The 27,534-nt window shown below is 38.8% G+C and overlaps 3 protein-coding genes across 3 annotated transcripts in view; 1 reads left to right on the top strand and 2 right to left on the bottom strand.

The window, feature by feature from the left end:
* Positions 1-16,550, bottom strand: part of pdlim7 (PDZ and LIM domain 7) — a 31,348-nt gene extending 14,798 nt beyond the window's left edge. Inside the window, exons 1-4 of the mRNA XM_054597170.1 lie at positions 16,336-16,550; positions 13,826-13,924; positions 6,503-6,654; positions 725-752 (exon numbers count right to left, since the gene is read on the bottom strand). Of these exons, the coding sequence (XP_054453145.1) occupies positions 725-752; positions 6,503-6,654; positions 13,826-13,924; positions 16,336-16,365 (309 nt within the window). The 5' untranslated portion in view covers positions 16,366-16,550. The remainder of the gene's footprint in view (positions 1-724; positions 753-6,502; positions 6,655-13,825; positions 13,925-16,335) is intronic.
* A 3,337-nt stretch (positions 16,551-19,887) lies between these two features.
* Positions 19,888-24,395, top strand: cltb (clathrin, light chain B). The gene is made up of 5 exons (XM_054597246.1): positions 19,888-20,352; positions 21,413-21,459; positions 21,639-21,756; positions 21,985-22,096; positions 23,545-24,395. The coding sequence occupies exons 1-5, from the start codon at positions 20,163-20,165 to the stop codon at positions 23,714-23,716; spliced, it is 639 nt and encodes a 212-aa protein (XP_054453221.1). The 5' UTR covers positions 19,888-20,162; the 3' UTR covers positions 23,717-24,395.
* A 590-nt stretch (positions 24,396-24,985) lies between these two features.
* On the bottom strand, positions 24,986-27,258 carry higd2a (HIG1 hypoxia inducible domain family, member 2A). The gene is made up of 2 exons (XM_054597247.1): positions 27,025-27,258; positions 24,986-25,811 (listed from the first exon to the last, which is right to left on the bottom strand). The coding sequence occupies exons 1-2, from the start codon at positions 27,212-27,214 to the stop codon at positions 25,645-25,647; spliced, it is 357 nt and encodes a 118-aa protein (XP_054453222.1). The 5' UTR covers positions 27,215-27,258; the 3' UTR covers positions 24,986-25,644.
* Positions 27,259-27,534: the final 276 nt, after the last annotated feature.

Here is a 27,534-nt window from a genome sequence, read left to right as displayed (position 1 = left end):
GCAGCTCTGTCAAAGCTTGCAGGCTTTTTTTCTGTGCACAGAAGAAGTGCTTAAGAAGTGTGAACACAGACATTTTATTTGTGTTGGCAGTCTACCACGGACTGGCCAAAGTAATCTGCTACTGCTGGTAAAAAGGAAAATGCTCAAAGAGAGAAATTGTCTTATTTGACTGACATGTCTCACTAATGAGATTTCTCACTGAGCATAATGCACGGACTGCAAAAGAACAGCCACTAAAATAGAACACTGACTTTGTGAAGACTATTTTGTTCCTTGTAGCACAAAGCAGTTCATGACACCATTGTACCATACACGCTGTTATCGGTTGGGCAAGCGGCTCTTACTAGTAGGTTTGATGGTGAAAGTATTTGCATCAGTATAACACTGACTTTAGGGATTGTGCAAGGCATCACAAAATAAACCACGGTAAACTCCAAAAGCGTTATTCACAACACTCCATCCAGCAAACAACTAATTTAGCAACTCACTCATGCTTCGCTAATGCACAGTGCATGGACTCTGAGAGCTCGACAGGTGACTCGAGTGAATCAGATGAATTTAAACGCAAAGTGACACGAGACACTATTGAATCCAATTGTGAGGAATGATTAAAGGAAGTTTCCAATTCAATCAATGTCACTGTAGTCCTGTAGCAGACCATGCCAAAAGCATCCAAGTGTTCATACAGAGGTGAGCTCAATGTTTCAGACAAAGTTAGTCTTACCTTCTGGTCTCCACCCGCTTTGAAAGCTCTGTGAAAAGAAGAAGAGACAGTTATTACACACTTACAATAAAATCACCCCCACACATTTAAGCTACAATACGGAAAACTGAAATTTAATAAATCACACAAGTCTGCAATCTTTCAGTGAAAGGAAAAGTTGGGTTTGAGTCAATGGCAATGTTGAATCCCTTGAACAATTTATGAGTAAGTTATTTTAACTGAAAATCCTTATAACGACTGCAACACTTTTGAAACAAAACTAGAATTACACATTCTATCAAATCTTGATAACGATGACAAAACCTGGGCTATAATAAATGACTGATTACAATATGACTAGTTGCTGGAATCACACATAACAGAGTAAACAGTTTACAGATAACTTTTTTTTTTTTTACTACATATTTTTGTAGTTTTTGCCTTTCTTCCCATTAGTTAAGACAACATTCTAACAACAAGCTTAATTGCTTAAATAGCGAGTTGCGGGAACTCTGCGTGAGACCGCTTTACAAGGGCTATTTCAAACAAGTGATCAGACGGGTTTAAAACAGGACCCACTTATCTAAACGACTCACAGATGCAAGAATAAAAGAGAATACACCCAAATTGTCCATAATAATTATCCAATGCATCATAAAACTACAAGAGCACACATGTACGACTTAACCAAGAAGTATCCCTACTGTTGGAATCAGGATGTTTACAGTTTGGTTGTAACTTCACTTTTGTTTTTTGCATATCTTAACATGTGGCTTAGATAATTGGGTTAAACTGGACTTGTTTGCTCATAATGCCTATGTTTGTGATTCCCCATGGACTCCACTGCAACGCCGTCTCAAACAGAGTCCTCTTACACCCATATGTCAACAATTAAACTAATCTGCAAAAATGGTACAAGAAATAGAAATGATGGGAGAAAAGAACCAGGTTGTAAAAACGAATGGGTTTCTTCTCTGTGGTGGCATTACAAACAACAAAACTTTACTACATTTACTACATTTCAAAGATTCCATGTCTGCAGATTCAGCCACCCAGTTAAGAATGCTGCACATGCCACAGTGTAGTACGCTTTCTAACTCTAATCCCAGGATTCGCATCACTGCTGTGCCTTTGCTGACTGGAGGAGACGGTTCATTAAAATATCTTAACACATTAAACATGAAGGCCCCTAGCTTTACATTGCTGCTGGCTCCTAAAATAACTAAACATAAACCACTACCTTCCCCTGCCCAATGTTTGCAAGCTACACAAAGCTCCCACAGGGTTAAGCAAGAAAGAACCAGCCCTGCAGCCGCCCTCATTGTTTCGGGCTACAGACACACACACACAACAAAACAATGGACAGCGCTTCCTGTAACAATGAGAAATGAATAACTGCTCATGTCATTGCCTGCTCAACACTGATGGAGTAACGTTGAAAACAGGATGACAACAGGGCTGTATGGATAGAGAGTGTATGGATAGAGAGTGAAAGGAGCGAAGGGAAGGCATACCGACATGTCTGTGCGTGTCACACTTCTGGGAGACAAATCAACGTGACATTCATAGTGCTTCAGCTCACTTTCACCCACAATTGGATGAGTCACACTTAAAAGCAGGGATATAAGGACTGTCCATGACAGCCGTTACGTACTTTATTAATCTTGGCAAACTGGACTTAAATGAACAAATGTGAAGGTTATTAAGGCACCGTTTCATGGAATAGGTTTTTTTTGCTTGGACCCAAATTTGACCTGCACACTATGAGATCATTTAATGCGTCATTTCAATTCCAAATCTCCCATGATACTGTAATCAAGATTGCGCACATCACTGACAAACTCCAACCACAACCCTCTAGGCTGATCCCCGACATTGATATATGGACCTAGTGTGTCCCTGTAGCTGCTACATGATCTCCTTTCTTTGAAGCTGAAAATCCTTTGCCCGTATTTTTTTTGATTCCATTCCATATAAAAAGCCCCTGGATAAAGCCCTAACCTTCCCTTTAAAAAAAATAAAAAGACACCAAATGATCATTGGTGTTGAACAAAATGAGGCACTAAACCAAACAATAGACCATATCTCATCCCTGTGGAGCTGTCCTCCTCTCTTGACATAAAAGAAACTGTGGATGGCGGCCAAGATATGAATAAATAAAACTGACAATAGCTCTTCTCTGAGAAGTGTTTCAGGAAAACAATATTTGTCTTACAATACAATAATAGGAGAAGGCGAGATGAAGAGAGCAGACCGGGGGAGTCGTAGTGGAAGAATGCGAGATATTTTCAATAGCGGGCCTCAACATGGTGATGAGAAATAGAGGAGGCAAACCACAGAGTGCAGCAAATGTATGGTTAAGTAAACCTGTGGCTTATCACAGGCCTATCAAAGCATTACACCAGTCCCTGTGAGATAGAGGGAAAAGAAGAAAACCTCTCTCTCATTAAATAGGCTTGTGTTTCAAAATGCAAAACAATATTTCGCTGCCATTACTGTCCCGTTTTAAACTATATTTCACACACTAAGCCACAGGTTCTGGCATGCATCACTGCTCAAATCAAACTCATCCTCCTTCACAAAAGAAATCCTGTAACCCACAGGGAAATATCTAAAGCAAACTTTCACTGTAATGAAGTGTGCTATGAATACACCCAAAATCATCAAAATATTTTCTAAGACATTCAAAATTTGTTTACATAATTCACATTCAGGCTTTGGCATAGCATACCAGCCTAAAACAGCAAAAAAGCAGCCCTTGTAAAATCATCTCATCACAGGTTCAAAATATGTTTATGGGCTACATCTTGACAAAATGTCATTAATCATCAAAGTCCCAGTTTGAGTTCTGAACGTCTGATAGACATTGTCTGGCTGATGTGTGACAACTGCTCCATCCCTCTACAGAGAGCATGGCGTCACTACTTTTTTTTTTTTTTTTTTTAAACTTATCCACAAGATTCTTCCAGTCTCTTTTCTAATTCTCCTCTAGTTTTCCACTCTGAACAACCCCACCCATGTCTCTACTGCTCTCTCTCTCCTTCACACAAACTCCTTTTAAGGCATTTAGTAGGTCGAAGTGTTGCGTGTGACGTCTTCCTGCAGGGTAAAAAAAACATGCACATCAGCAATGTGTCTTCTTGGCTGTATGAAAAACATGAATTGCAGCTCTTTGATAGAGCGCAACCTTTTATAATAGCCCTACCAGATACAGTAACTCTCGTTATCTTTGGGTATAATTATAACCTGCTGCAATATTTATCAAACTACATATTACATACAAGACACAAAGCCCCACCTAAAAATCTGCCTTTGAGCCCCCAAGTTTTAAATAGTATCGCTGTGCCTCCAACCACCTCTCCCTCTCTTCTTATTCATCTTTCCTTTATTATTCAGAGAAAAATAAAATATGAATATTCGAGATTAAAGACATAAATTCACGGAAAAAAACCTCTCATATTCTCTGAGAATAAAGCATCAAATTTACGATAAAAAACACAAATTTGCAAGAATATTAAGTAATAAATTCAAAAGAAAATAAACTCGGAAAGCTAGTTGAGTGCTAAACCAAGTAAATGAAAAAAAGTGTGTGGGGGGGGGTTGTCAATGTAGCGCTTTACTTTGCAAGGTTGGATTAACCTCATCACACCAGAGAAACAATGTGTTAACGCGAGCCGTCAAGTGCAAAATATATTATATAGTGACGGACTCTCCATCTATTCTTATCTCTTAAGGGGCTGGGTCTAAGGAGCAGCAGGCTAAGCAGAGTATTGAAGAAGTACCTCTCCCCAACACACCCTAAGGACATAATTCACCATAATCTGTGGTTCACCAGCATTTATGTTATGTCCCTCTTCTGTGTTGTTTTCCCTTCACAATGACAGTGACAGATGGACACGGCCCCTTAAAAGCGTCAATCTGTAACTACGGTAACGCAGTGTGTTTGGAGTAACCTATATTTAACTGCAGGTTTTTAGTGTAGCTGTGCTGGGTAAAAAAGACACAAACCTTTGTGTAGTCAAAGATAGAAGTTGTTCGTCTTTTACAATATGTAGATTTACTTATGATCGGAAAATAAATAATATGAAAGAAACGCGTGTCTTTTTTTATATTAGTGATAAATTAGCTTAATCTTTGCTCCTCTGCTTTATTTTTCTATTTGGCAGAACACATTTCTGTGCTCAATATTTGTTTTGTACAATAACTTTAACTCTGTTTAATTACAGATACAATTTGCAATTATTACCTTGATTAATAGTTTTGTTTATAAAAAACAATTATAATATTATATAATATAAATAGTTGCAGATTAATTTTCTGTCAAATGCCTAATGGATTAATAGGCAATGCAGCTCTACAATATGTTACCAAGAAATACCAATCTATCTTTTTGCCTCAAAGTTTCCTGTTACAAAAACACCAATAAACCTATTTTAAATAGGACACATGAACTTTTAGGCGCTGTGAATAAATTATCTGGGAAAACTCCATGTTGTATGAATGTAAGAGAGGAGCCAAGCATATGCTGAACAATATGGAGCAAATAACACCATAATCTCTACATCTGAAACTACGAGTTTATTTTCTGGCTGTTTTCTTCTGGAAGGTCATACGAAATGACCTGTGGCTGTTTTGACCCTCAACAAACTCAGAACAGTCGAGTCTCTTGGCAGGCAACAACAAAACGAACTCAATGTGAAAAAAGTGGTGTTACAGCAGGGATCACAACCTTTTTACTTTATGATTTTTTGATACTCATAAGTAGTCCCATGACAGCAGTGAGGCTCATCATGGTTACATTCCAGCTTTCTCTGGGAGGGAAATCTTTTACTTATAATTAGGCTCCTGATGAAACATTTGGCTTGTGCTCTACAGAGACACTTTATCAGTAAGGAATTTCTGGCAGGAGTTTTGTGAGCAGGTATGAGTGTTGCTTTTTTTGTAAATTATCCAGGGCTAATTAAATAATTCAAGCTGAATTAAAAAGAAAAGAATTTTCTGGCACATACTTTACAACAAAGTGTTTTAATGTGAAGAAAGAGTTTCTTTAATTTCATTATAAAGCTGAGGCATAAAGGAAGGTACTCGTAGCTCCTCTGAACATTTAGTTTTACGAAGCTAGAAAGAATTCAGAAAGCATTTACCTCCAATACAGCAAAATCCTCTGGTTACTTTAATAAATGATAATGTTGAGAGGTCTGAATCAACGTTAACATACATAATGATAGATAATGCAGGATTTTGCTAGAAAATACCTATGTCCTTGGAATATTTGTTTGTACAAAGTTTAATTTATCCACCATAATAATCTCTGAGCAAAATTGCATCATATTTAGCAGGATTGCTCTGTTTTATGGATGTTGTTGCAATTGCATCATGCAAATTTGTTTCTGCTGGGCCATGCCAGCAAGACTTTAACATGAACAGCTGTAGGAGAACAGGACAGTACTGTTCACAATTCTGTGAAGATTGGACCACATTTTTTAGATGGAGTAATAAAAAAGCAGTTTTCAACTATTTGAAATCTATGTGGGTGGAATTGGGCACACCTTTATGCAAAGATACGGGTTGCACCAAGAAACCAGGAAAATTACTTTTCCAGCAATTATTTAATGTTCTGTGTGGGTGTAACGAATGTGTTTTGCAACCAAAGTAAAGACATTATGGTATTTTATCTCTCCAAAGAATGAAGGAGGATACACATGTTGTGGTGAAATAAGCTGCTGTGTTTGACCGAGATAAAGTGGAAGGTGGGATCATGGATTTCTTAGTTTAGTAATGCATTGCCAGAGGACTTACTTGCTGAGGGTGAGGGTGAGGGAGTCTGTTGCTGCTCTGATCTTGTTTTGTGCCTCCACATGGGTCATGTCTTCTGCATTGGTGTTACTGATGGACACCACCCAGTCTCCCACCCCGACACCAGCCTGAGCTGCCTTACCGCCGGGGGTCAGCTGAAAAAAGAATAAACACAGGATCAGAAACCAGGCTGAAGTTAAGAGGTACAAGTTTTTCACAGGAGAGGACAGTTATCCCTCCAGGCTGCTCCAGGGATAGAAATGCATGAATAGGAACTGTAAAATCATACAGCTACTTGTCCTTTAATTGGCCAAATACAAACATATTATGGACTTAACAATTCTGCAGTTGTTTTCGAGGATCCCATTTATTCTGTTTTTGTCCAAGTCTGTAGGTCAAAAAAGCTCAAAAAGAAAGACTGAAAAAAGTACTTAAAATATAATTCTGTGACTTCACTACCTACTTAATTATAAAAATAACTATAATCTTACACATATTAGAAGTTCAAAGGAAAACGCAGGAAATATAAACATACATCGACTTAGCTACAATGTCTGTTAACAACCCTTAATAATCGACTCAGGGAGTCTGTGTGTCTGGGCCCTGACAAGCCAGCTGAGATATTTCACTCAACACTATCGGGAACAGGCATTATGGGTCATCATGATGTCATCAGTCATCAGCCTATGATTTGCTGCAGATGTGACTATGAAAGGAACTCCTGAAAGCTGCAGACAGGGACCACATGTTACAAATAGTCACATCATTTACTGGTACAACCCATCGAGACAGACAGGTAAGTCACTGACAAAACAATGACATCATCCTCTCGCGCTCTCACCCAGAGATATTGAGTCAGAGCCGAAGGCCGGAGTCTTGTTCCAAACAGAAAGAAGTTGACAGTCTATTTGGGTAGTAATGGTTTTTCTACATGTACACAGTGGTTCTGGAGGTCATGGAAGACAGTGAAGTCTGATATACAGAGCAGAGATGCCAAATCGTGTTCAGTTAGGGCTTAGTCAGCTTGCCCATGCGGCTTAATGAAACTCGAGACTTGTGTCATAGTCTCAGATAACTGGAGTTCAAAGTGTTCAGCATCAGATAAGTGAGCGAGTGTCAGGATTCCTGGCAAAAAAAACAACCCAAAAAAACTATTAGGATTACTCTCTGATGTCATGGATCCCTGCAAATGTTAGCTCATCAAAGGCTCAGAGGGCTCAGCGGTTCAATCAATAGCCTTCTGCCATGTTCAGCTAAGCTATCACACTTGCCACTTTGATTCTGAACATTAAACATAAACACTTGTATGAGCAGGGAGGTTATATGCTCTGTAAACTGACGACGGGCTCGGGCTCACAGAGACAACAAAGTTAAAGCCTGCCTTGAATCAAAAGACGCCAAAGCTAAAATAAGGAAGAAATGCATTCCTCGGGGGCAATCCAAGCTATACTTATTCTACAGCAAAGTTCAAACTCACTTTAAATGGAACTCACTGGATGCAATTAGAGGGGTTAAGAAAGAAATAATTTCTCCAACTTTAAAGAGCTTGAACAGTGTACACTTGAGAAAAACAACTTTGACCTGGACACAAGTGATATATTCTGAAAAGAGACACCGCCTGGCATAATGCCACTAAAGGTTCACTACAGAGAGCCGCAGACCCCTTTTTACTGCTATACTGGATTTTAAAACTTGAGTGGAAACATTTTACCAAAATAAAACAATGCTTTTATTAGCTTTTAATGACAAAAACACTTCCCTTAGACACAAAAAGCTCTGTCAAAGCCTCAGGGGAGCTGTAGTTGTTTAATTCTAACACAATCTCTGTTAAACTAAAGAGGTGTTAAAATGTTACTAGCCAGTGCACTGATATCCCTGTAGTGTAGAAAATGAAAAGAAAAGATCATCAGTGTGTGTGTCATCTTCTCAAAAAGAAAATTCAAAAAGACTCTTCATGAGAATTAAATTTGAGCAATGAAAGTTTGCAAATTGCAAGCGAATCCTGAAGTGCGGTGGGACTTTGGGTCTGTGAAATGAGCCAAAGTTATTCTATTAAAATAAAAATAGCATGGGAAATACAAACAGGTGAAGAAGTAAATGAAAACTATGAATAAATGAGGAATGCAAATGTTTTCATACAGAGCCCAAGGGGTCACTGAATGGTTTGATGAATATAAGAAATAATAGAGTTATCAGAGTTTCAGCGTCTTGGATATTCTAAACCAACGAGCACTGAAGCTGCTCTGGAGGCTTGTGGTGGCCCAGCCCCTTACTCAAATTTAGGTTGGTTTTGCAATTCAATTTGTTACCCATCTGAATGTTCTCTGAAATAATGAACCCACCATCGCACATTTACAAAGAAAGCTGGTGTCCAAATGTAAAGGTGAGATAAAGCAGTTAAAAAGAAGAGTCATACAGATTGTAGGTTTTATTTGTAGGTGCATGTGTGTCTGTGTGAGTTGAGTTACTGATGGACACAGACACCTGTGCTCCTGGCTCAGGTTCAGAGTGCAGCTGCTCCCTCACTTGAGAAGGCAGCAGTTAAAGTTGCTGTGCTCAGACCTTCGGACGGTAGGGGGGGCAGATGGAAACCCTATACCCCTCCAGCAGTTTGTCAATATGAAGAAGGACAGTGGAAAACATGTTCCTGAAGGCAACACACACTGCACTCTGCCTCGCAGAAACCATGGATCTAACATGATAGATGATAACATCATATAGCAGCGATACCACAAAAGGTGGCTTTTGATTTGGCCAATTCCCTTTGACAAAAGTAAAAAAAAAAAAAAAAGAAGCAGATTCATCTGGTCCTAAATCATTTCGTGAAAATATGATTGCAGATCAATTGACACTAATGCCATGACGTTTGTGCAAACTGAAGGTATTCACAAACACAGGGTCAGACCACTGGTTAGTAGCCTGTTTCAAGGCTTTCTAGCAGAGCACTGCAGCAGGGCTGTTTTGGTATGCTATCAAATTTCAGAGCATGAGACAACTTTTCAAATTACAACATCTTGTATTCACCTTTGAAGTGCTTCCCCTTGACATGGTCAGTCAGCGCCTCATACTTGCTCCGGGCTAGCTTCTCTTGTTTTTGGTTAAACTTTACTAGAGTTTATCTATAATATAGACGTACTGGCCATGTAACTCTGCACCAGCTCACTTTTATTCTTTCCACGCCTATTTGGGGGCAGAGAGACAGTCTGTCCTTACATCACTCACACAGCACAGCTGATGCAAAGCCATAAATATCCCTCTGAGAAATGGAAAACCAAACCTGCAAGTATGTGGTCCCGCTGAAACGACTGCAGTGGAACACCTAGCACTAAGTCACCTTAAAACACCGCAGCGCTGATCACAACATAAGACATTTACATCCAACCAGCCACAAAATAAATGCTCCCTGTGGGCAATCTATCAGTAAGTACTGAATTATTAATTCCCCCCTCTAAGAAGGCCTCTCTTCCCAGAGTTTGTGTGTGTAGGAGAAAGGGGGAGTGTTAAAGAGTATAAGTGATAAGACAACAGATGGTCTATGAGCCAAACAGAGTCACACAAACAGAGAAACAGGAATAAAAGACTCTATGAGACATCCAGCTGTGGTGGCGGAGAGATGACTTGACATCATCTGCAATTTTCTCCAAACATTTGATTTTATATTTGTGGCATGTGTTTGTAGACTGAAACCAGATGGTGCTCAGGAGGCTCGGTTATGGTATAATAATGTTTATGGAATCGCGATGGCACGAGATCTGGGGCAGATGTATAGAGAAACTCCTCGTACGACTTAGGGCTGCCTCAGATTAGGGTAGACACAGTTGAAACGGCCATGAAACTGTGTTACAATGATATCTTGCTTCCTGAAGTTTAGGCCTCTCCTTTTGAAACAGGATGTTGGGGCAGACATGTGGAGAGAGATATAATTTTGCTTAAGTATACCTCAGACTTCTCAAGGTCTACAGAAATAAAATAAAAAGTTGGCACAGGGGTTATGGGTTATGCCGTTTCTGGAGGCAGGACCAAACGAAAAGATTGAGAAAGATTTTCTGAGATCAGATTTCATAGGAGGAGATGCTTGTGTGTTAACGACCTACAGGATATTTTACCCATTGATGTGAGTCGGCTGTGAGGCGACAAGCCTTAAGCATTTAACAAGAATGATGACATCATCGGGGTTATCTGAGCTTGGGTTTGGAGGCTGAAAATTTCACAACAGAAATCCTGCATTATAACTGGAGGTTTGAAAGAAACAGTTGCAAAAGAAGGCGCATTTGAGCTGCATTATGGGACATTATTCTTGAGACTAAACTCAAGACATCTTGGCCTCTGCTACTTTATAGTTGACCATTTTTAGATCAGTCCCTCACACGTCCCCAAACTTTATGGAAGTACACTACTATATTTCTTGTTTATCCCTTTAAATACCAATAATATTACATTTCCAACCCTGATGGAAATGTCAGGTCACCAGCGCCAAGCGTTTTCAATACAGGCTGGGAGGAGGGTCTACCGCTACACCAGCCCAGTATCACAGTGTCTGATTGAAAGGGATACAATGACATTTGACATAATACCAACAGAAAAAGACATTGCTTTCTCCTACTTTGTTTTTGTCTTTTGTTTTCCCTTAATGGGATGGTGAAGGGTCAAGAGCACTCTGTTCTGATTTCACTGTTCAAAAGTTTTTTTTTAACGTCTACTTACGCAAGGCTAAGAAAACAAAAAGTGGGTCATTAATACTGCATGAGAGTCAAATAAAAGTTATGCACATATTTTTTCAGATGATAAATGGGTGTATGCATATTATGCTAAGGTCAAACAGCTATTTTTCTTTTCAGTGACTTTTGTCTTGGCATGTTTTCTTTTCCTCTGATCAAACTGAAAATGTATTCCAGCGAGATTGGAAGAGTCCCTCATATGCACGAGAAAAGAGAGTGTGGAAGACACATTAGACACAGAAGGAGACAAGAGGATTGTCTGTTGGCAGCGACAGGGTGGATACGGGAAAAATCCCAGGAATGCTGAGAAAGCATAGCTTTCCAGGCTCGCAGACAGAGGAGGAAGGAAACAAGCATTCATAGAGCATGGAAACCTATAAACCAACTCAGTCACACACACACACACACACACCACACAGGGGGTTACCAGTCACAGACCCTACACTTTTCAAATCCATACAAAGATGATCAGAATCGCCATTTACAGTAAAACAAAAACAGGCTGAATGATGGAACTTGAAGTTATTGATGATGTGACAATCTGCCATAGTAAGACCAAACTCAAAGTACCTAAAAGACCGTGAGCTATAAAGGAATTAGGTCTCAACAACACTAACTGTCATCTAATCTCCACAAAAAGCATTAACGCATTGATCTATCAGGAGTTTTCACTTTTCCCACAATCTCCTTTCCTTACAGCGTTTTTAATGAATCTTTTGTCCTGTCACTCAACATTTTCTTCATTGTGTAGTCTCTTTTAACCGACTGTCTAGTTTGAGATTATTATCTCATCCGCCACAGACCAGTTAAGAAAGACCACCCATTAAATTGTTCCAAGCCAAAGTGAGTGCAGGCCTGACTTTTCTTCCTGTTACTAAGGGAAACTGTATATCTTTGAGGTTTACGTCCCCTGGTTGAGCAGTTTTCATCCTCTGCGACCGTGTGATTAACTGTACAGTCTTTTATGACAAACACAAGGAGAGCAGACAGTCCCTCAGAAGTAAACAGAGAAAACCTGGAACATCTTTATAACTCCTGGACCATGCAGCCTGGTGGACTGCTGGAACAAGCCAAAGATATTAGCCACTGACCAGTCGTTAAGGCTCCAATCTTAGCTGTACTTGTTTTTGTTTTTTCAGAATGGGAGCCATTATCAATTTCACATCAAGCTGCTTAGACAAACCTGGGTCGAACTAATTTTATGGAGACTGATTGTGAAATACTTTGCAATAAAGGAAATGTAAGCGATATCTGTCAGCGAGCAAAAAAATAAAAAATTGAAAAATCAGCATGTGTAATGTTCATGGATTGCAGAAAAACTGGCCTCCTGAACTGGCTGGTTAGTCAAGATCATTTAACAAAAAAAACTGACACACCCGCTGACATTCACCCTTCAGAACACCTTGCCAGTCTAGACTGACATTACTCGAAGTCAACTCCTATATCCCACCAAAAATCCCTTGGTTTGTTTTTGGCAATTCGTCAAAACTCTGTTTGTTCTTTTATGGGTAGAAGAAAATGTTTCTTGTCATGGATCCAAGGGGAACATTGTGTTTCTGACTGCGGTGCCTGCCAGAGAACAGAGCAGATGCAGGACGTGTACCGACAAGGCTGGTGATAACTCCTTCCCTCACAACAGCATTACGTCAACTCCACACACACACCTCAGTGTGATGCTAGTTGTGACACATAGTGAACTCTTTAGGCCATTCTTATCAAAGAAATAAAATAGTGAATACTTTGCTCACAGCTTTTCATTTAAACTCTATATTACAATTGTGACTTTCTGGCAGCTACAAGGTAACAAAGAACTGAAAGTGTTTGAAAGACTATGTGGGGCCTGACCCATATATAATTGACTATTAAGTCCTAATTGTCTCCTACAAATATTGAACATAATTGATGATTTAATAAATGTAAATCAGTCTAACATTTGTATAACACCCAAGCCTCAAAGGTAGCAATGTAACAACGTCAGTGGGGAATGAATGTCAGATCTGTGTGCGCAATAGTTGGCAGCAATGCTGGAATGATTTTGTGTGTGCGCATGCGTGTGTGGCTGCAAGTGTGAGTCTGTGCGTTTGTCAGGCAAAGCAGCAGTGCACTTATAAGGCCTGGAAAATGGTTGCTGCTCTCTTCAATAGCAACAGCAGTTTAGCAAGTATTTAATATTCATTTAGTGAGGCGACAATGACCTAACATGGAGAGTGCAAAATGCTGCGAAACAAACAACAGGATGTCCATGACCAATTAATACTATTTATCCAAAAGAATCTGCATGTTTAGACCGCCTGGATTTGGGTTGGTACATAAACCATAAAGGTGTGACTGACATGTAAATGAACACCACAGTCTGCAGAGAAAATCCTTTACTATGCAAGCCTTTCAAAAGAACACATGCATATGCTCAGGTGGGGCCATTTTATGGAGACCAACACAGCTGAACATTAACAAAAACTTGGGAAAAGGCTTTTATATAGGAGCTTGGAGGGACATAAAAGGACTTTACAGGATGATCCCCCCCATGCAAATCTTTAAAAAGAGTGCAAAGTCATCAATGTGCAAAGATGCAGACACAAGCTGACTCCAATAACAGACAGTTTCTTACCCTTGAGACGGTGAGTGGCATGCTGAAGTCCTTGCCACCCTGCAGCCTGAAGCCCCAAGGCGCTGGGCCGCTGAGGGTTACAGAGTATACGTTCATCGCCTGGGGGAAGAGAAAGATGGAAAGAGTTTCTTTATTAGAGAGAGAGCTAGGAAATGTATTTTTATGCTTCATCCAAGCAGCTTAGCTACTGGTTTTCTGCATTTGTTTCCAACACAAAAACACACATTCACCACAGACACGGACATTGAAGTTGTTTTCTTATGAGTATATAATGTTACATCTTGGAAAATGTTGGTTTAAGAATAACCATGTTGTAAAAAATTATTAAATGTGCCTTTTGTTAGAAATAATACATTTAACTTAAACATAGCTTACAAGATGATAAAAACACCAGATCTGGGACACAATGTTCCTACAATAATCAACATACAAACTAAAAGTGGATGCATGTCAGGTGAGCGTTCATATAGGAGGTTGATTCAGCATGTAAAAAGTATACAACAATGCAAATGAGGACCACAGACAACATCAGCATCAAAAGCCTACTGGACAATAAAAACAGCAGCAACATTCAACTGTTATCTTCTTTCTTTCAGAAGACAGCCAGCTCGTTGAACTCAATTAACAATTCAACCCTTTAAAGTAAACTATAATTAAACATTGGCACACAACATACAAACATTTTCAGTCAATTTTTTATATTTTAAATCATTCTGTGAAACCATGAAATCAGTGTGAAACAACTTCCCCAGAAATGATTACTGAAATAGAACAGCAGGTCACTAAATAACCTGGTAATTTTAGAAACCGAATGCAACTTGAGACATTGGGCTATGTCACTTGCGAGTTAGGGCTGTACCACTGACCTCTGTACCTGCACCCCTAACACACCCTTGCTCCTCCTCCTCCTCCTCCTCCTCCTCAACCCCACCAGGTGTAATTGCTCTTTGTGACACACATCTACCTTCCCAAAATGCCAAAGTGCAAACCCACCTTGTCCTCAGGGGCTGGCTATAGCCCAAACCCGGGAGAAAGCCTTAAAATCAGTAAGCTAGGGCAAGCAGATTCTCTCTGTTGGCAAACCCTACCCCCGACGCCGTCTGTGACACAGGCGAGCACTAGCCTTTCCTCGCTCCTCAGAGGCTATATAAGGAATGTAAAACTACACCAAACTATTTCAGCCCAACACCCACATGAGTCACAGAGAGAGAGAGAGAGAGGGGGGTAGAGGAGGACCGAGAGAGGTAACGTCAACTACCCCTATATTCTGGCAAAAGCCTCAACATCAAAGTCAATGGATTTTTTTTGTGTACTTGAGAAGCAGCAGACGGCCACAATTAAAGCAAAGTTTGGGGAATTCAACATTCCTTATGGAGGGCATGAAGCACAGAACAGCCAGACCAGCAATTATAATTCAACATCTTAAAGTTCTTAAAGCAACAGAGAAGCTCATCACAGTGAAAACTGAAATAGGGCTCACCGAACAGATACAGAAAGAAATCTCACTATTGCCCTTGTCATATATACTATGAAAAGCAACCAGCTAAGTAATCCCCAAATACCACCCCCCCAACAAAACCTGCTAATTAAATAGATGTACTTTTAATGATTTGTATCCATTTAATGTGTTTAAATTCTTGACTGTCAATGCACTTTCTAGATTACATAAACAGTTTTAATAAGCAAAACTTTGATTAGTTTACTGTCACTTTTCTCATAATATACCTCCTACAGAGAAGTCTAGGAGACAAGAAAGTAAATTAAAAGAGCAGCTTGAGACAATAAATGAAAATAGCAGCAACAGGTGATGGAGGTTAGATTTAACTGGGATAACAGCACACCGCAAATTGATTATTTAGTTGTTTTGAGCAGGTTATAAGAAGACAGTAAGTGAAATAATGGCATGAATCTCGATGCATTTCAGTTAATTAAATACCATTCCCTATAGAAAACCAGTGAGATAATCAACAAGCTAAGCCAATAAACATGCCTGTGGTGCTCATTCAAGGGACGGTGTCCCTGTTTATGGTATTGCTATTTATAATCCATGGTGTCAATGTAATATTTCTATAGAAACTTTTACTTTTAATAGTGAGTGCTGTATGGACCAGTATCCTCAAATACACCAAATGAGACGCTTATTTCTTACAGGCTACGCAATTATGAGCTTATATAGCTTACTTTAAATTGAACTCAGTGTATCCAGGATAATCATTTGCACGGGTTAATTACAGAATGAACACCGGTAATACCACAGTGCAGATCTGGAATACAACCCTTTACATTTACGAGTAGGAGTGAAATGATCAAGGAAGGAACCAGAAAACTGTCTCTTAACAAAAAGTAGTTTGAACCGCGACGGACCGATGGTGATTCAGACTGCACATACAACAAGTCAAGACTGGGAAAACTGTGTTTTAAAAAAAAGTAACTTCTCACACACTCACACACACACATACACACACACAGGAAGGAATGCATTCAAATGTGTGGACAATGTATCAGCTTACCTCTTGTCCCTCGTTGTGTTCGCCGAACATCTTGAGTCGGTCTACCGGATAAATTTAAAAAAAAGTCAATCGGTAAGCAAGAAAACTTTCGGACTTCCTTTAAGCGGACGTCAGGAAGCCACCGTGGATCCCTTGGTGAGCAGCGGGATCATTCCCTCAAATTCCTTTTAGTAGGACTCGCCTGTAAACGTCAGACGTCACATGGGCCTCTGCTTCATTTCATAGCCGGGCTGTGGACCAGAAGAGGCCGTGCTCTGCAGACATGTCGGCTGTGAAAACCTGGAGTCCATGTCAATCACAGAGACTTTTAATGCCACTGAAAGGAAAGAAAGTCAAGAATACATCATTGTGCAAATTAAGAGAACAAATGTCAAAAATGTCAAATAATAATTAATTATTTTTTTAACAAAAAAACTGAATTTCCCCAGTCACTTGGTGTGTAAAATCAACTATATATGAGATGTGTTTATCTCTTAGGGCAGTGGTTCTCAACCTTTTTTCAGTGATGTACCCCTTGTGAAATACTTTTTTAGCCAAGTACCCCCTAACCAGCGCAAAGCATTTTTGGTTGAAAAAAATATGTAATACTAAGCACCATCAGTGCCTGATTTATTAAACTGTCAACACTGACGATTGCATTGTTGCATTAAATTCAGTTTATGAACTTACACTTATATTTTATTGAATATTTATTAAATAACAATTTTCAAAGGATTTTTGAATGGATGCTAATTTTAAATATATTTTTTTTAAATCTCACATACCCCCAGGGGTACACGTACCCCCATTTGAGAACCACTGTCTTAGGGTAAATGAAACAACAATAACAACACATTTTCTATCTGGTTTACCTACCTATTGGTTTTAATCTTCTACTTTTATCTGACAACTATAGTAACAGCTACTGTGAAGAATCATATTTTATATACGGAACATAAAGTATATGAGCTCAAAAAATAGGATAAGATTAGATAAAATAAGATAAGATAATCCTTTATTAGTCCCGCAGCGGTGACATTCACAGGATTACAGCAGCATAGATATAGTGCAAACAAGGTACATAGTAAAAAAACAAACTTGTATTTTCAATAAGTAAATAAGAAAAATAAAATCCACAATAACTAATTATAGAATTGCACAGTGTATTTGTATTGCACAGTGTATTTGTATTGCACAGTGTGTTTGTATTGCACATATTTTTTAGTGTTTTGTTTTGTGGTCTACTGGGATGGCAGACTGGTGTGCAGCCTGATAGCAGCTGGAATGAAGGACTTGCAGGATGCATAATTAATAGTACAAAAAATGTATTAGCTCAACATCACCTCGGCCAGCCTCGTTGCACAAATGTTTGGGGACGACTTTCTGAAAAGGCATACTTTATAAAATGTTTAAGTTATAACTGTAGTACTCTATTTTTCTAATATAAAATAAATCATTTAGAAAAAGCACAGGCAGTTGGCACCAACAACTTTAAGGTTGCCAAGTTGTAAACAGAAATCCAATTGGCTGCCCTTAGCCTTCCACTTAGCCCTTATTGTATTCGTATTAGTTTGTTTCTGCACTGTACTTTTGCTCTGGTTTATGTTCTTAGATGCTTGTTTAAGAAAGGAGATGCACTTATGACTTCTGGTGACTAGTAGTTCTCTTGAATACCTATGTTACATTACATTACATTACAGTCATTTAGCAGACGCTTTTATCCAAAGCGACTTACAATCAGTAGTATATTACATATCATTCACCCATTCACACACTGATGACAGGCTACCATGCAAGGTGCCACCATCAGACTCTAACTAACATTCATGCAACATCCAGTCCACACCGATGGCAAGCCTTCGGGAGCAACTTGGGGTTAAGTGTCTTGCCCAAGGACACATCGACTGCCGAAGCCGGGTATCGAACCACCGACCCTCTGATTGGAGAACTACCTTGCTCTCCACTATGCCACAGCCTCCACTATGCCACAGCCGCCCCATAATGTTGAATACACTTATTATAAGTCGCTTTGGATAAAAGCGTCTGCTAAGTGACTGTAATGTAATGTAATGTAATGTAATGGCTGGTGTGTCTTCCTTTAAAAATGAGTCATTCTGCGTGAGTTTATTTGCTTTTTATACTTAGGTAAATGTTGTTTAGTGCTTATTTAACTGAGGTAAAAAAAATAAAACAATAAAGTTTGATTTTTTTCGTTCATTTTTACACTATGTTATTGCTACTTTCATTTAGGTAGTGGATTTCTGTTCTTCAATACTGTTTCTAGATGGTTAGATGTGTGGTATTTTTATCAAGTACAACTGTTATTTAATATTTTCTGCATTGTGTGTATGAATGTGCTCTATAATGCCTGTTCTTATTGTTATTGCTACTTTCATTTAGGTAATGGATCTGTGTTCTTCAATACTGTTTCTAGATAGTTAGATGTGTGGTATTTTTATCAAGTACAACTGTTATTTAATATTTTAATATTTGTTGTTAATATTTTCTGCATTGTGTGTATGAATGTGCTCTATAATGCCTGTTCTTATTGTTATTGCTACTTTCATTTAGGTAATGGATCTGTGTTCTTAAATACTGTTTCTAGATGGTTAGATGTGTGGTATTTTTATCAAGTACAACTGTTATTTAATATTGTCTGCATTGTCTTATGTAGCACTTATTGTATTCGTATTAGTTTGTTGCACTAATTGTGTGCTTCTGCACTATACTTTTGCTCTGGTTTATGCTTTTAGATGCTTGTTTAAGAAAAGGAGATGCACTTATGACTTCTGGTGACTAGTAGTTCTCTTGAATACCTATGTTGAATACACATATTGTAAGTCAATTAGGATAAAAGCATCTGCTAAAAAAATGACTGTAATGTAATGTAATGTAACTGTTATTTAATATTTGTTGTTAATATTTTCTGCATTGTGTGTATGAATGTGCTCTATAAAGCCTGTTCTTATTGTTATTGCTACTTTCATTTAGGTAATGGATCTGTGTTCTTAAATACTGTTTCTAGATAGTTAGATGTGTGGTATTTTTATCAAGTACAACTGTTATTTAATATTGTCTGCATTGTCTTATGTAGCACTTATTGTATTCGTATTAGTTTGTTTCTGCACTTATTGTATTCATATTAGTTTGTTGCACTTATTGTATTCATATTAGTCTGTTGCACTTATTGTATTCGTATTAGTTTGTTTCCCTTGTTGTATTCATATTAGTTTGTTGCACTTATTGTATTCTTATTAGTCTGTTGCACTTATTGTATTCGTATTAGTTTGTTGCACTAATTGTGTGTTTCTGCACTATACTTTTGCTCTGGTTTATGCTCTTAGATGCTTGTTTAAGAAAGGAGATGCACTTATGACTTCTGGTGACTAGTAGTTCTCTTGAATACCTATGTTGAATACACTTATTATAAGTCAATTTGGATAAAAGCGTCTGCTAAAAAATGACTGTAATGTAAATAATGTAATGTGCTCTATAAAGCCTGTATGATCAGGCTGCCTGGAGGCCTGCAGCAGATGGCCAGCAGATGGAGACAGACTGCAGCCAAAGGGAGACGGTGTCCTCGGGGTGCTGCTCTGCTCCATCACCACAGTGTGAGAACAAGTGAAGAAACCATGAATCACCAGTGAGGGAGTCGGAGCTCCGCTGCTTTATTACAGACGCTCGTATTTAGCTGGCACTAGTGTGACGTCACTGTAAACAGCTGGACCCCAAAAAAAAACCCACACACACACACACACAACCCCCCCAGCCCGTGCGCGTGCGCGTGATTTTAACTTGTAAACACTTTATTTATTTATTTATTTTCTTTGGGGGGGTGGGTGTGAAAGATGGCTGACAACGGCGCACACCCGACAGAGGAGGACCCGGCCGCCGCCTTCCTGGCCCAGCAGGAGAGCGAGATCGCGGGGATCGAGAACGACGGAGGAGGGTTCGGAGGGTTCGGAGGGTTCGGAGCGGACGGCGAGGAGGAGGAGGAGGAGGAGGAGGCCCAGCCGGAGACCACACCGGCCGACTACGGTATGTTTGAGACCGGAGCTAATGGCGGCTAAGGCTAGCGAGCTAAGGAAGCTAACTGAGGCTAGCTCATGATGCCCACCGGGTCACGTGACTTGTTCTGGACTGGTGACGTCAGCAATGACCTCCATACTAAACCATAAGAACATAAAGTGTCAGTATTGTTATTGTACAGTAGCAGTCATACGTTTGGACACACCTTCTCATTCAATGGTTTTTGTTTATTTGTTATTTTTTTCTACATTGTAGATTAATATTGAAGACATCCAAACTATGAAGGAACACATATGGAATTATGTGGTAAACAAACAAATGCTCAACAAACCAGAATATGTTTTATATTTTAGATTCTTCAAAGTAGTTGAATGAGAAGGTGTGTCCAAACTGACAGTGACAAAGACACAGAAAGTAATTAAAATGTCTAACCATGAAAACATTAACAAGGTGACATGGTATTTTGTGTGTTTCCTTGTTTGGATTACCTTAAATGAGCTATGGATCAAACACCAGTTTCCTCAAACAATAGAGACCATGAGAAGTGAGGATTAAATGAGCTCCTCCACATGAACATTCATAAGGTTGAACATTTCTTAAGACTACAGTACCAGTCAAACGTTTGGACACACCTTCTCATTCAATGTTTATTTTTTTCTACATTGTAGATTAATATTGAAGACATCCAACTATGAAGGAACACATATGGAATTATGTGGTAAACAAACAAATGCTCAACAAACCAGAATATGTTTTATATTTTAGATTCTTCAAAGTAGTTGAATGAGAAGGTGTGTCCTAACCTTTGATTTGGTACTGTATGTATTGAATAGCTATCAAACAAAGCTGGCTAACTGTTTTACTCTTCTCTGGAAAAACCTGTCCGGTTAAGTGACAAAGCTGCATGCAAAACATCAGTGCCCGAACAGGTGCTGCTGCATTTCTGAGGTCTAGCAAAGACACTCTACCATGACAGTAGCGATCACAAGTTCATCCAGGTGAAGGGTAGCCAACTGGAAAGTCCATAGTAACAGTAAACCCTCTTTATTCTTTGTTTTAACAATGTTAGACGCTTTCGAAGATGAGCCTGCCACTGTGAATGGGGACATGTTTCAGGTAAGCTTCACATATATTCAATTATTTCCATCTGTGTCTTTGTGTGTGTGTCATTTCCGTTTACTTAACCTTTTTTTATGTTTCCTTTCTGTTATGATGTACTTTACATCTACTTAGTATTTGATACATTTGCAGTATTTTTTTTCATATTGGAGTAAATGGCTTGTGTCCTCCAAAAGGAGTCCAATGGCCCAACTGACAACTACGCAGCTATCGCCCAGGTGGATATTCAGAGGCAAGAGCCAGAGAGTCTACGCAAGTGGAGGGAGGAGCAGAAGACACGCCTTGAAGCATTAGGTGAGCAAAGATGTGTAATGGCACCACTTTGCAGCTGTAATGAGTCACTGTGATTTTGTCGTTTTGTAAGGCCATATATTGCAGTTTACCCGTAAGACGAGTGATGCAGCACATCTAACTGTGTCATAGTCAGACCTAATTATATATATATATCAGTTATTTTCCTCTGCATATCCTCATTTGAGGACTCTCTGACTATGTTGTCCTCTGATGTTGCCCCCTCACAAGACTTAGCATCCAAGGCAGCCGAGGCAGAGTGGAGAGAGAAGGCCAAAATGGAGCTGGAGGACTGGCATGTGCATCAAAATGAGCAGATGGAGAAGAACAAGGTCAACAACAGGTTAGTGTCTTACATGTGCAGAGAAATAACAGTTGGTTTATCATTGCGATGTAATGATGCTGTAATCACAACACTAAACACATCCTATTCAAATGCGCAGCTCAAGTTCTGTATTGGCAGATTATCATTTTTCCCAATAGGAACTATTCAACATTTTGATTTGTCTGTGCATGTCAAGTCAGAAACACTGTGTGGAGGCAGCAGAACACTATTTTAACAAAACTTTTATCATATTAGTGGATTTTCTTTATTTTTATGAGCAATATAGATAATTGATGCACTTGTGTTGGACTGCACAAAAAAGATCAAAACTTTAAGTGATTCGTCCTTGTTTTTTAAAGTATGTATGGCATTTCTAATTGAATTAGTTTATTGCTTATTTAAAGACGGTCTTCCTTCTACTTAATACATTTTATTTTAGTCTGGTTGCAGTCAGTGTTGTACATTATGCTTACAAAAATCACTGTAGTCTTTCCTTTCCCTGACCGAACTAACCCCTTTCTTCTCTCACACTTTCCAACAGACTCTGTCCAAGTCTGGCACGGTATAACTGCATCTGTGGCTCTAGTTTTCCCCTGTGACTGTGAAAGCGTTGAGAGACAACTCTCTGATGAGATCTTAGTCTAGTGTGTCCAGTTAGAATGGAAAACAAAACAGGAAGCTGGCTAGCTAGAAGGAATGCAAACAGCAGAAAGCAAATGTCACAGTTTTCCTCCACACTATACACACACATATATATATATATATATTTATTTCCTTGCACCAAAGCAGCTTGTAGTTGCCTTACATTTCCTGCTTGCACTTGTACTAACGTAATGCAGAATTCTTTTATTCGGTCCAAGTCAATTTTAAACCTTTTTTTTTTTCACCACATTGGAACTGTTTCTTAGTCGCTTACATAATCCTCTCGATGCAGGCCCTAACTGTGTTCTGCTTGTTGTTTTGACGCTGAAACTGTTCTCCTTTCTCCTTCTTTTTCCTGCTTTCTTGGCCTTGCCTGCGTACTAGGATTGCTGACAAGGCTTTCTACAAACAGCCTAACTCTGATGTTATAGGCTTTGTGTAGGTTTAGAGTTCTTATGCTTTAATGTTGTATGCCCTACCCCAGGAACTACATATAGTTGATTTTCACCTGATGCATGCCCAATCTCTTAAACTACCTTTTTTTTTGTTTTATGAAGGCCTTATTCTGTATTTCCTTTTTATATATATTTGATTGTTACATAGGCTATAGGTTATAATAATTATCAAACATGTCTCCAACAAAGTGTATGATTGGTATAAAGAAACGCATGCGGTTATTGAGCATGGTGCTGTTCGTGTGATTGAACTTTGTGGCAGAGCACCATTTTTGGCTCAGGTGGTTTTGCTGTTATGGAAACTATTCTGAAATCCCTCTAATATAACGGCTCATTCATATCTTTTCCTGGTCTCCCTCCCACATGTAGAGCATCAGAGGAGGATTTCCTGGCAGAGAGCAACGGCGAGACTCCAGGATCCGAATGGGAGAGAGTAGCCCGTCTCTGTGACTTTAATCCGAAAACCAACAAACAGGCAAAGGATGTTTCTCGTATGCGTTCGGTCCTCATTTCTCTCAAACAGACACCTCTAGTTCGCTAGAGGAGGTCGCAGGGAGAATGTTGTTCAGGAAACATTGCCTTTTGAGTTTTAACCTCACAATGCATCAGAAGAGTTTGTATGCCCTTTTCCATAAATTTTCCTGGTATGTTTATAACCTTTGAAAACTTCCCGCCTTTCTTGATGCCTAATATATTGAAATAATATACTTAATCCCACTCTCCTATGAGAAGATGAAGGACTGCTCTATTGTTACGACATCCTTTGGCTGGTCAGTTTTACCACTACTATATTTAAGAAAATATTGTTACTGTAAGTTGAACATGTTCCTTCTCTTTTATCTTATAAATTATTAGGTCAGTTTTCTTGCATGCCTCTGCCAATATTTTGGATGCACATTTCATAGTTATTTTCTAAATTAGCATTTTGGTCATCGTCAAACCTTTAAGCACTATTGCTTATTAGATTGTAACCACTTATGCCTCTCATCAATGTAGAATTATCAACACACAGTCTTTGTTCACATTTGTTGTTATATACCCCTCATCACCATATTTAACATTGCTAGAATATCTTTTCTTTTAAATGCATAAGCTTGTGGCCTTTTTGACGTAGCTCTTACTCCAGTTCGATTATTCAGCAAGATGGATTTATTCTTCAATTAGACAAGTTATCAGCAAAAAAAATAAAATCACAACCAAAGATCCAAATTTTCATAGTTAACACAATTTAATATTTGAAATTTCTCATTTCACTGATGTTCTCTACAGAAGTTTTATGCACCATTTCTGTGTTTAACTAATAGGTTTTATTTTTTTTTTTTTTAACAGTAATCACTAAGGTGTCAATTTCAAAAGTAATGTCTGCACATTGTTTCACATGTTGCCTATTTGGACATTATGAATACAGAAACAAGTGAATGTTAAAAGGGATCTGGAAAATAAAAACAGTGGAGTATGATCACCCAAACAATGTTGTCCTTTTAAGATTTTTGCCAACTAACTGCTTTGGAAATAATCACTTCAATCCCAGTTTGTCCAGTTGTTGTGTGAGGAGCTAGGAATTGTGTCGCCCAGTGCAACAGCCATCCTTAGGTAATCTTAAACACACATTGTTGAGTGCCACGCTACTGTGAAATTGGCATTTTTGAACAAGAAAAGCCAGAGAAGCAAGAACAAGTTTCCAGCTGCATAGCCACCAAACCTTAGCATGAGCAAAGCGATATAAAAAGAAGTGCTGTTGCACTCCTAGTACAACATTTGGATTCCTCCTACTGGAGGATTTAAGTGAAATTTAAAATTCGGTCGAGTATTAAAGGTGGACATTGGTACATGGCCTGTCCTGCGACTAGAAGCATCCTTTCATTTAGATATACTTACCCTGACCATAAATATAAAGAAATTGTTTACAATTAATTTCCATACTGGTTTAAAAAAAAAAAAAAGAAAAAGATCCATCAAATAAAGTTTTTATGAGTAGATGTCTCCGGAATACAGGCGCAAGTGTGATGCTTTATCTCAAATACATACAGGACACAAGCTTCAACTTAAATTGTTTTATCAGCCAGGTGTTATGCTGATAATTTCAGTAACAATACCTGGGAACATTTGAAATCCAACCTTTCAGAAGAGCAAGAAGCATATCATTTATATTTCTTAGCATTTTACTCCAAATACTGTTATAGCACAATATAAGTAAAATCCAGCTCGTTACCTGGTCTGGTTAGGAGCCAGTTCTACTTTGTTGTTCTATAGTGCTAGCCTGAAGCTAAATAATAGATCATCATGAGCAATTCACAGTTTTTATACAACAATAAATAGTGTTGGCATTAGCATAGATATCTGAACAATGTTGAAAACATAACGCATTATTCAGTTAATTCTGATCGTTAAATCAGTCCAATGCCAAGTTGGATCTGGTCTGATTCCGAGTTGGATGGGCGGTGGCCGAGGTGGGGGATTGGTCCGCCTTCATTGCTTGGGTTTCACAGCTGTGGTAAAGACGCCAACAATAATGGCAACGACAGTGAAGCCTTGGGCAAAGATTCGTCCCCTCATCAACAGCTGGGAGTTTCTGGTTTTCCCTTGATTGAAGGCACGGAGACCATAAATAAGCGCGATTGCTGTTCCCAAACAACCTGAAAAACACAAAGAAAATCGCAAGTTATAGGCAGGATCAAACAGAACAACACCCAGGTACTGGACAGTTCAACTATGACAGAGAACAAGGCAAAGTGGTGAGCAGGTACTGCATCTAATGTCATATACAATCGCACCACAATAAGTACAGTACAAAGTCAAAAGTTTGGACACACCTTCTCATTCAACTACTTTGAAGAATCTAAAATATAAAACATATTCTGGTTTGTTGAGCATTTGTTTGTTTACCACATAATTCCATATGTGTTCCTTCATAGTTTGGATGTCTTCAATATTAATCTACAATGTAGAAAAAAATAAAAAATAAAGAAAAACCATTGAATGAGAAGGTGTGTCCAAACTTTTGACTGTTACTGTATATTCACACACTTGTTTGCTATCAGGGTCTCATTTATTTAAAGGATACCACTTAGACAGTGAAGAGGTCAAATCCCATCATTTAAGGATTAAATCACACAAATCAGAGGGGAGAAGACGTGTTTGCCCTTATCCTAGGAGTGTCTTTGTGACCATGCATTATATTAGTTTCTGATTATAATTTAGATATCAACTACACACAATACAATGGAAATAAAGGTCCTCTTCTGTTTGAGAAACTCAAAGAATATACATACAATTGAGAAACTAGGTAACACATTTATCCAGAGATTTCACAGTCAGCTGTTTTGTAACTATTTAGAAATATTGTAGTCTCAAACTTTACATTACCACCCTTTAAGCACTATTGCTTATTAGATTGTAACCACTTATGCCTCTCATCAATGTAGAATTATCAACACACAGTCTTTGTTCACATTTGTTGTTATATACCCCTCATCACCATATTTAACATTGCTAGAATATCTTTTCTTTTAAATGCATAAGCTTGTGGCCTTTTTGACGTAGCTCTTACTCCAGTTCGATTATTCAGCAAGATGGATTTATTCTTCAATTAGACAAGTTCTCAGCAAAAAAAAAAATCACAACCAAAGATCCAAATTTTCATAGTTAACACAATTAATATTTGCAATTTCTAATTTCACTGATTTTCTCTACAAAAGTTTGATGCACCATTTCTGTGTTTAACTAATAGGTTTTATTTTTTCAACAGTAATGTCTGCACATGTTTGACATGTAAAGGACGAGGTGACTGCCTCTGTGCGCTTCTTGTGTAACTTCTCCCAGCAGCGTCGCCCCGCTTGTATAACTCACCTATGGGGACGAATGGGTTCTCCTTGGTTTTTCTGAGAAACTTCTCTTTAAAGCCCTCATCTCTGGCTCTCTGCAAAGGGTTGAAGCCTTCAATGACCGGCGGCTGGGAGAAGTCAAACGGCACAAACGCTGGTGGAGACGATTTAGGCGTTTGCTCGGAATCCGCTGGTGTTGTCGCTGTCCCCGCCATGTTTACCTGAGGCAGCAGAGCCAATGGACATGTGGACGAACTGGGGAATTACACTTCCGGTTCAACTTTGACCTCAGACTTCACAATAAAAGTCCTGACCTTTGTCAATGCCAATAGTGAACCTCATGCTGTCGCCTGCTGTGTATGCATTGTGCTCACTTCTGTATACATAAACAATATGGTCCAATTTTAACAGAAGAGCATAGGGAAGTAAACTGTAAAAACTTAAAATATACAGTACCAGTCAAAAGTTTGTTCACACCTTCTCATTCAACTACTTTGAAGAATGTAAAAGATAAAACATATTCTGGTTTGTTGAG

Source organism: Anoplopoma fimbria, chromosome 4, assembly GCF_027596085.1.
Source record: "Anoplopoma fimbria isolate UVic2021 breed Golden Eagle Sablefish chromosome 4, Afim_UVic_2022, whole genome shotgun sequence".
Lineage (NCBI taxonomy): Eukaryota > Metazoa > Chordata > Actinopteri > Perciformes > Anoplopomatidae > Anoplopoma > Anoplopoma fimbria.
The sequence above is the reverse complement of the archived record's forward strand: the minus strand, read 5'-3'. Positions and strand labels throughout refer to the sequence as shown.

Bases quoted from the DNA above. Each gene is read 5' to 3' on its own strand.
- cltb (XM_054597246.1), top strand. From the start codon at position 20,163: ATGGCTGACAACGGCGCACACCCGACAGAGGAGGACCCGGCCGCCGCC. The intron at 21,757-21,984 runs GTGAGCAAAGAT...CCCCCTCACAAG, and splicing joins GACACGCCTTGAAGCATTAG to ACTTAGCATCCAAGGCAGCC. The intron at 22,097-23,544 runs GTTAGTGTCTTA...TCCCACATGTAG, and splicing joins AAGAACAAGGTCAACAACAG to AGCATCAGAGGAGGATTTCC.
- higd2a (XM_054597247.1), bottom strand. From the start codon at position 27,214: ATGGCGGGGACAGCGACAACACCAGCGGATTCCGAGCAAACGCCTAAA. The intron at 25,812-27,024 runs GTGAGTTATACA...TGTGTTTTTCAG, and splicing joins GAACCCATTCGTCCCCATAG to GTTGTTTGGGAACAGCAATC.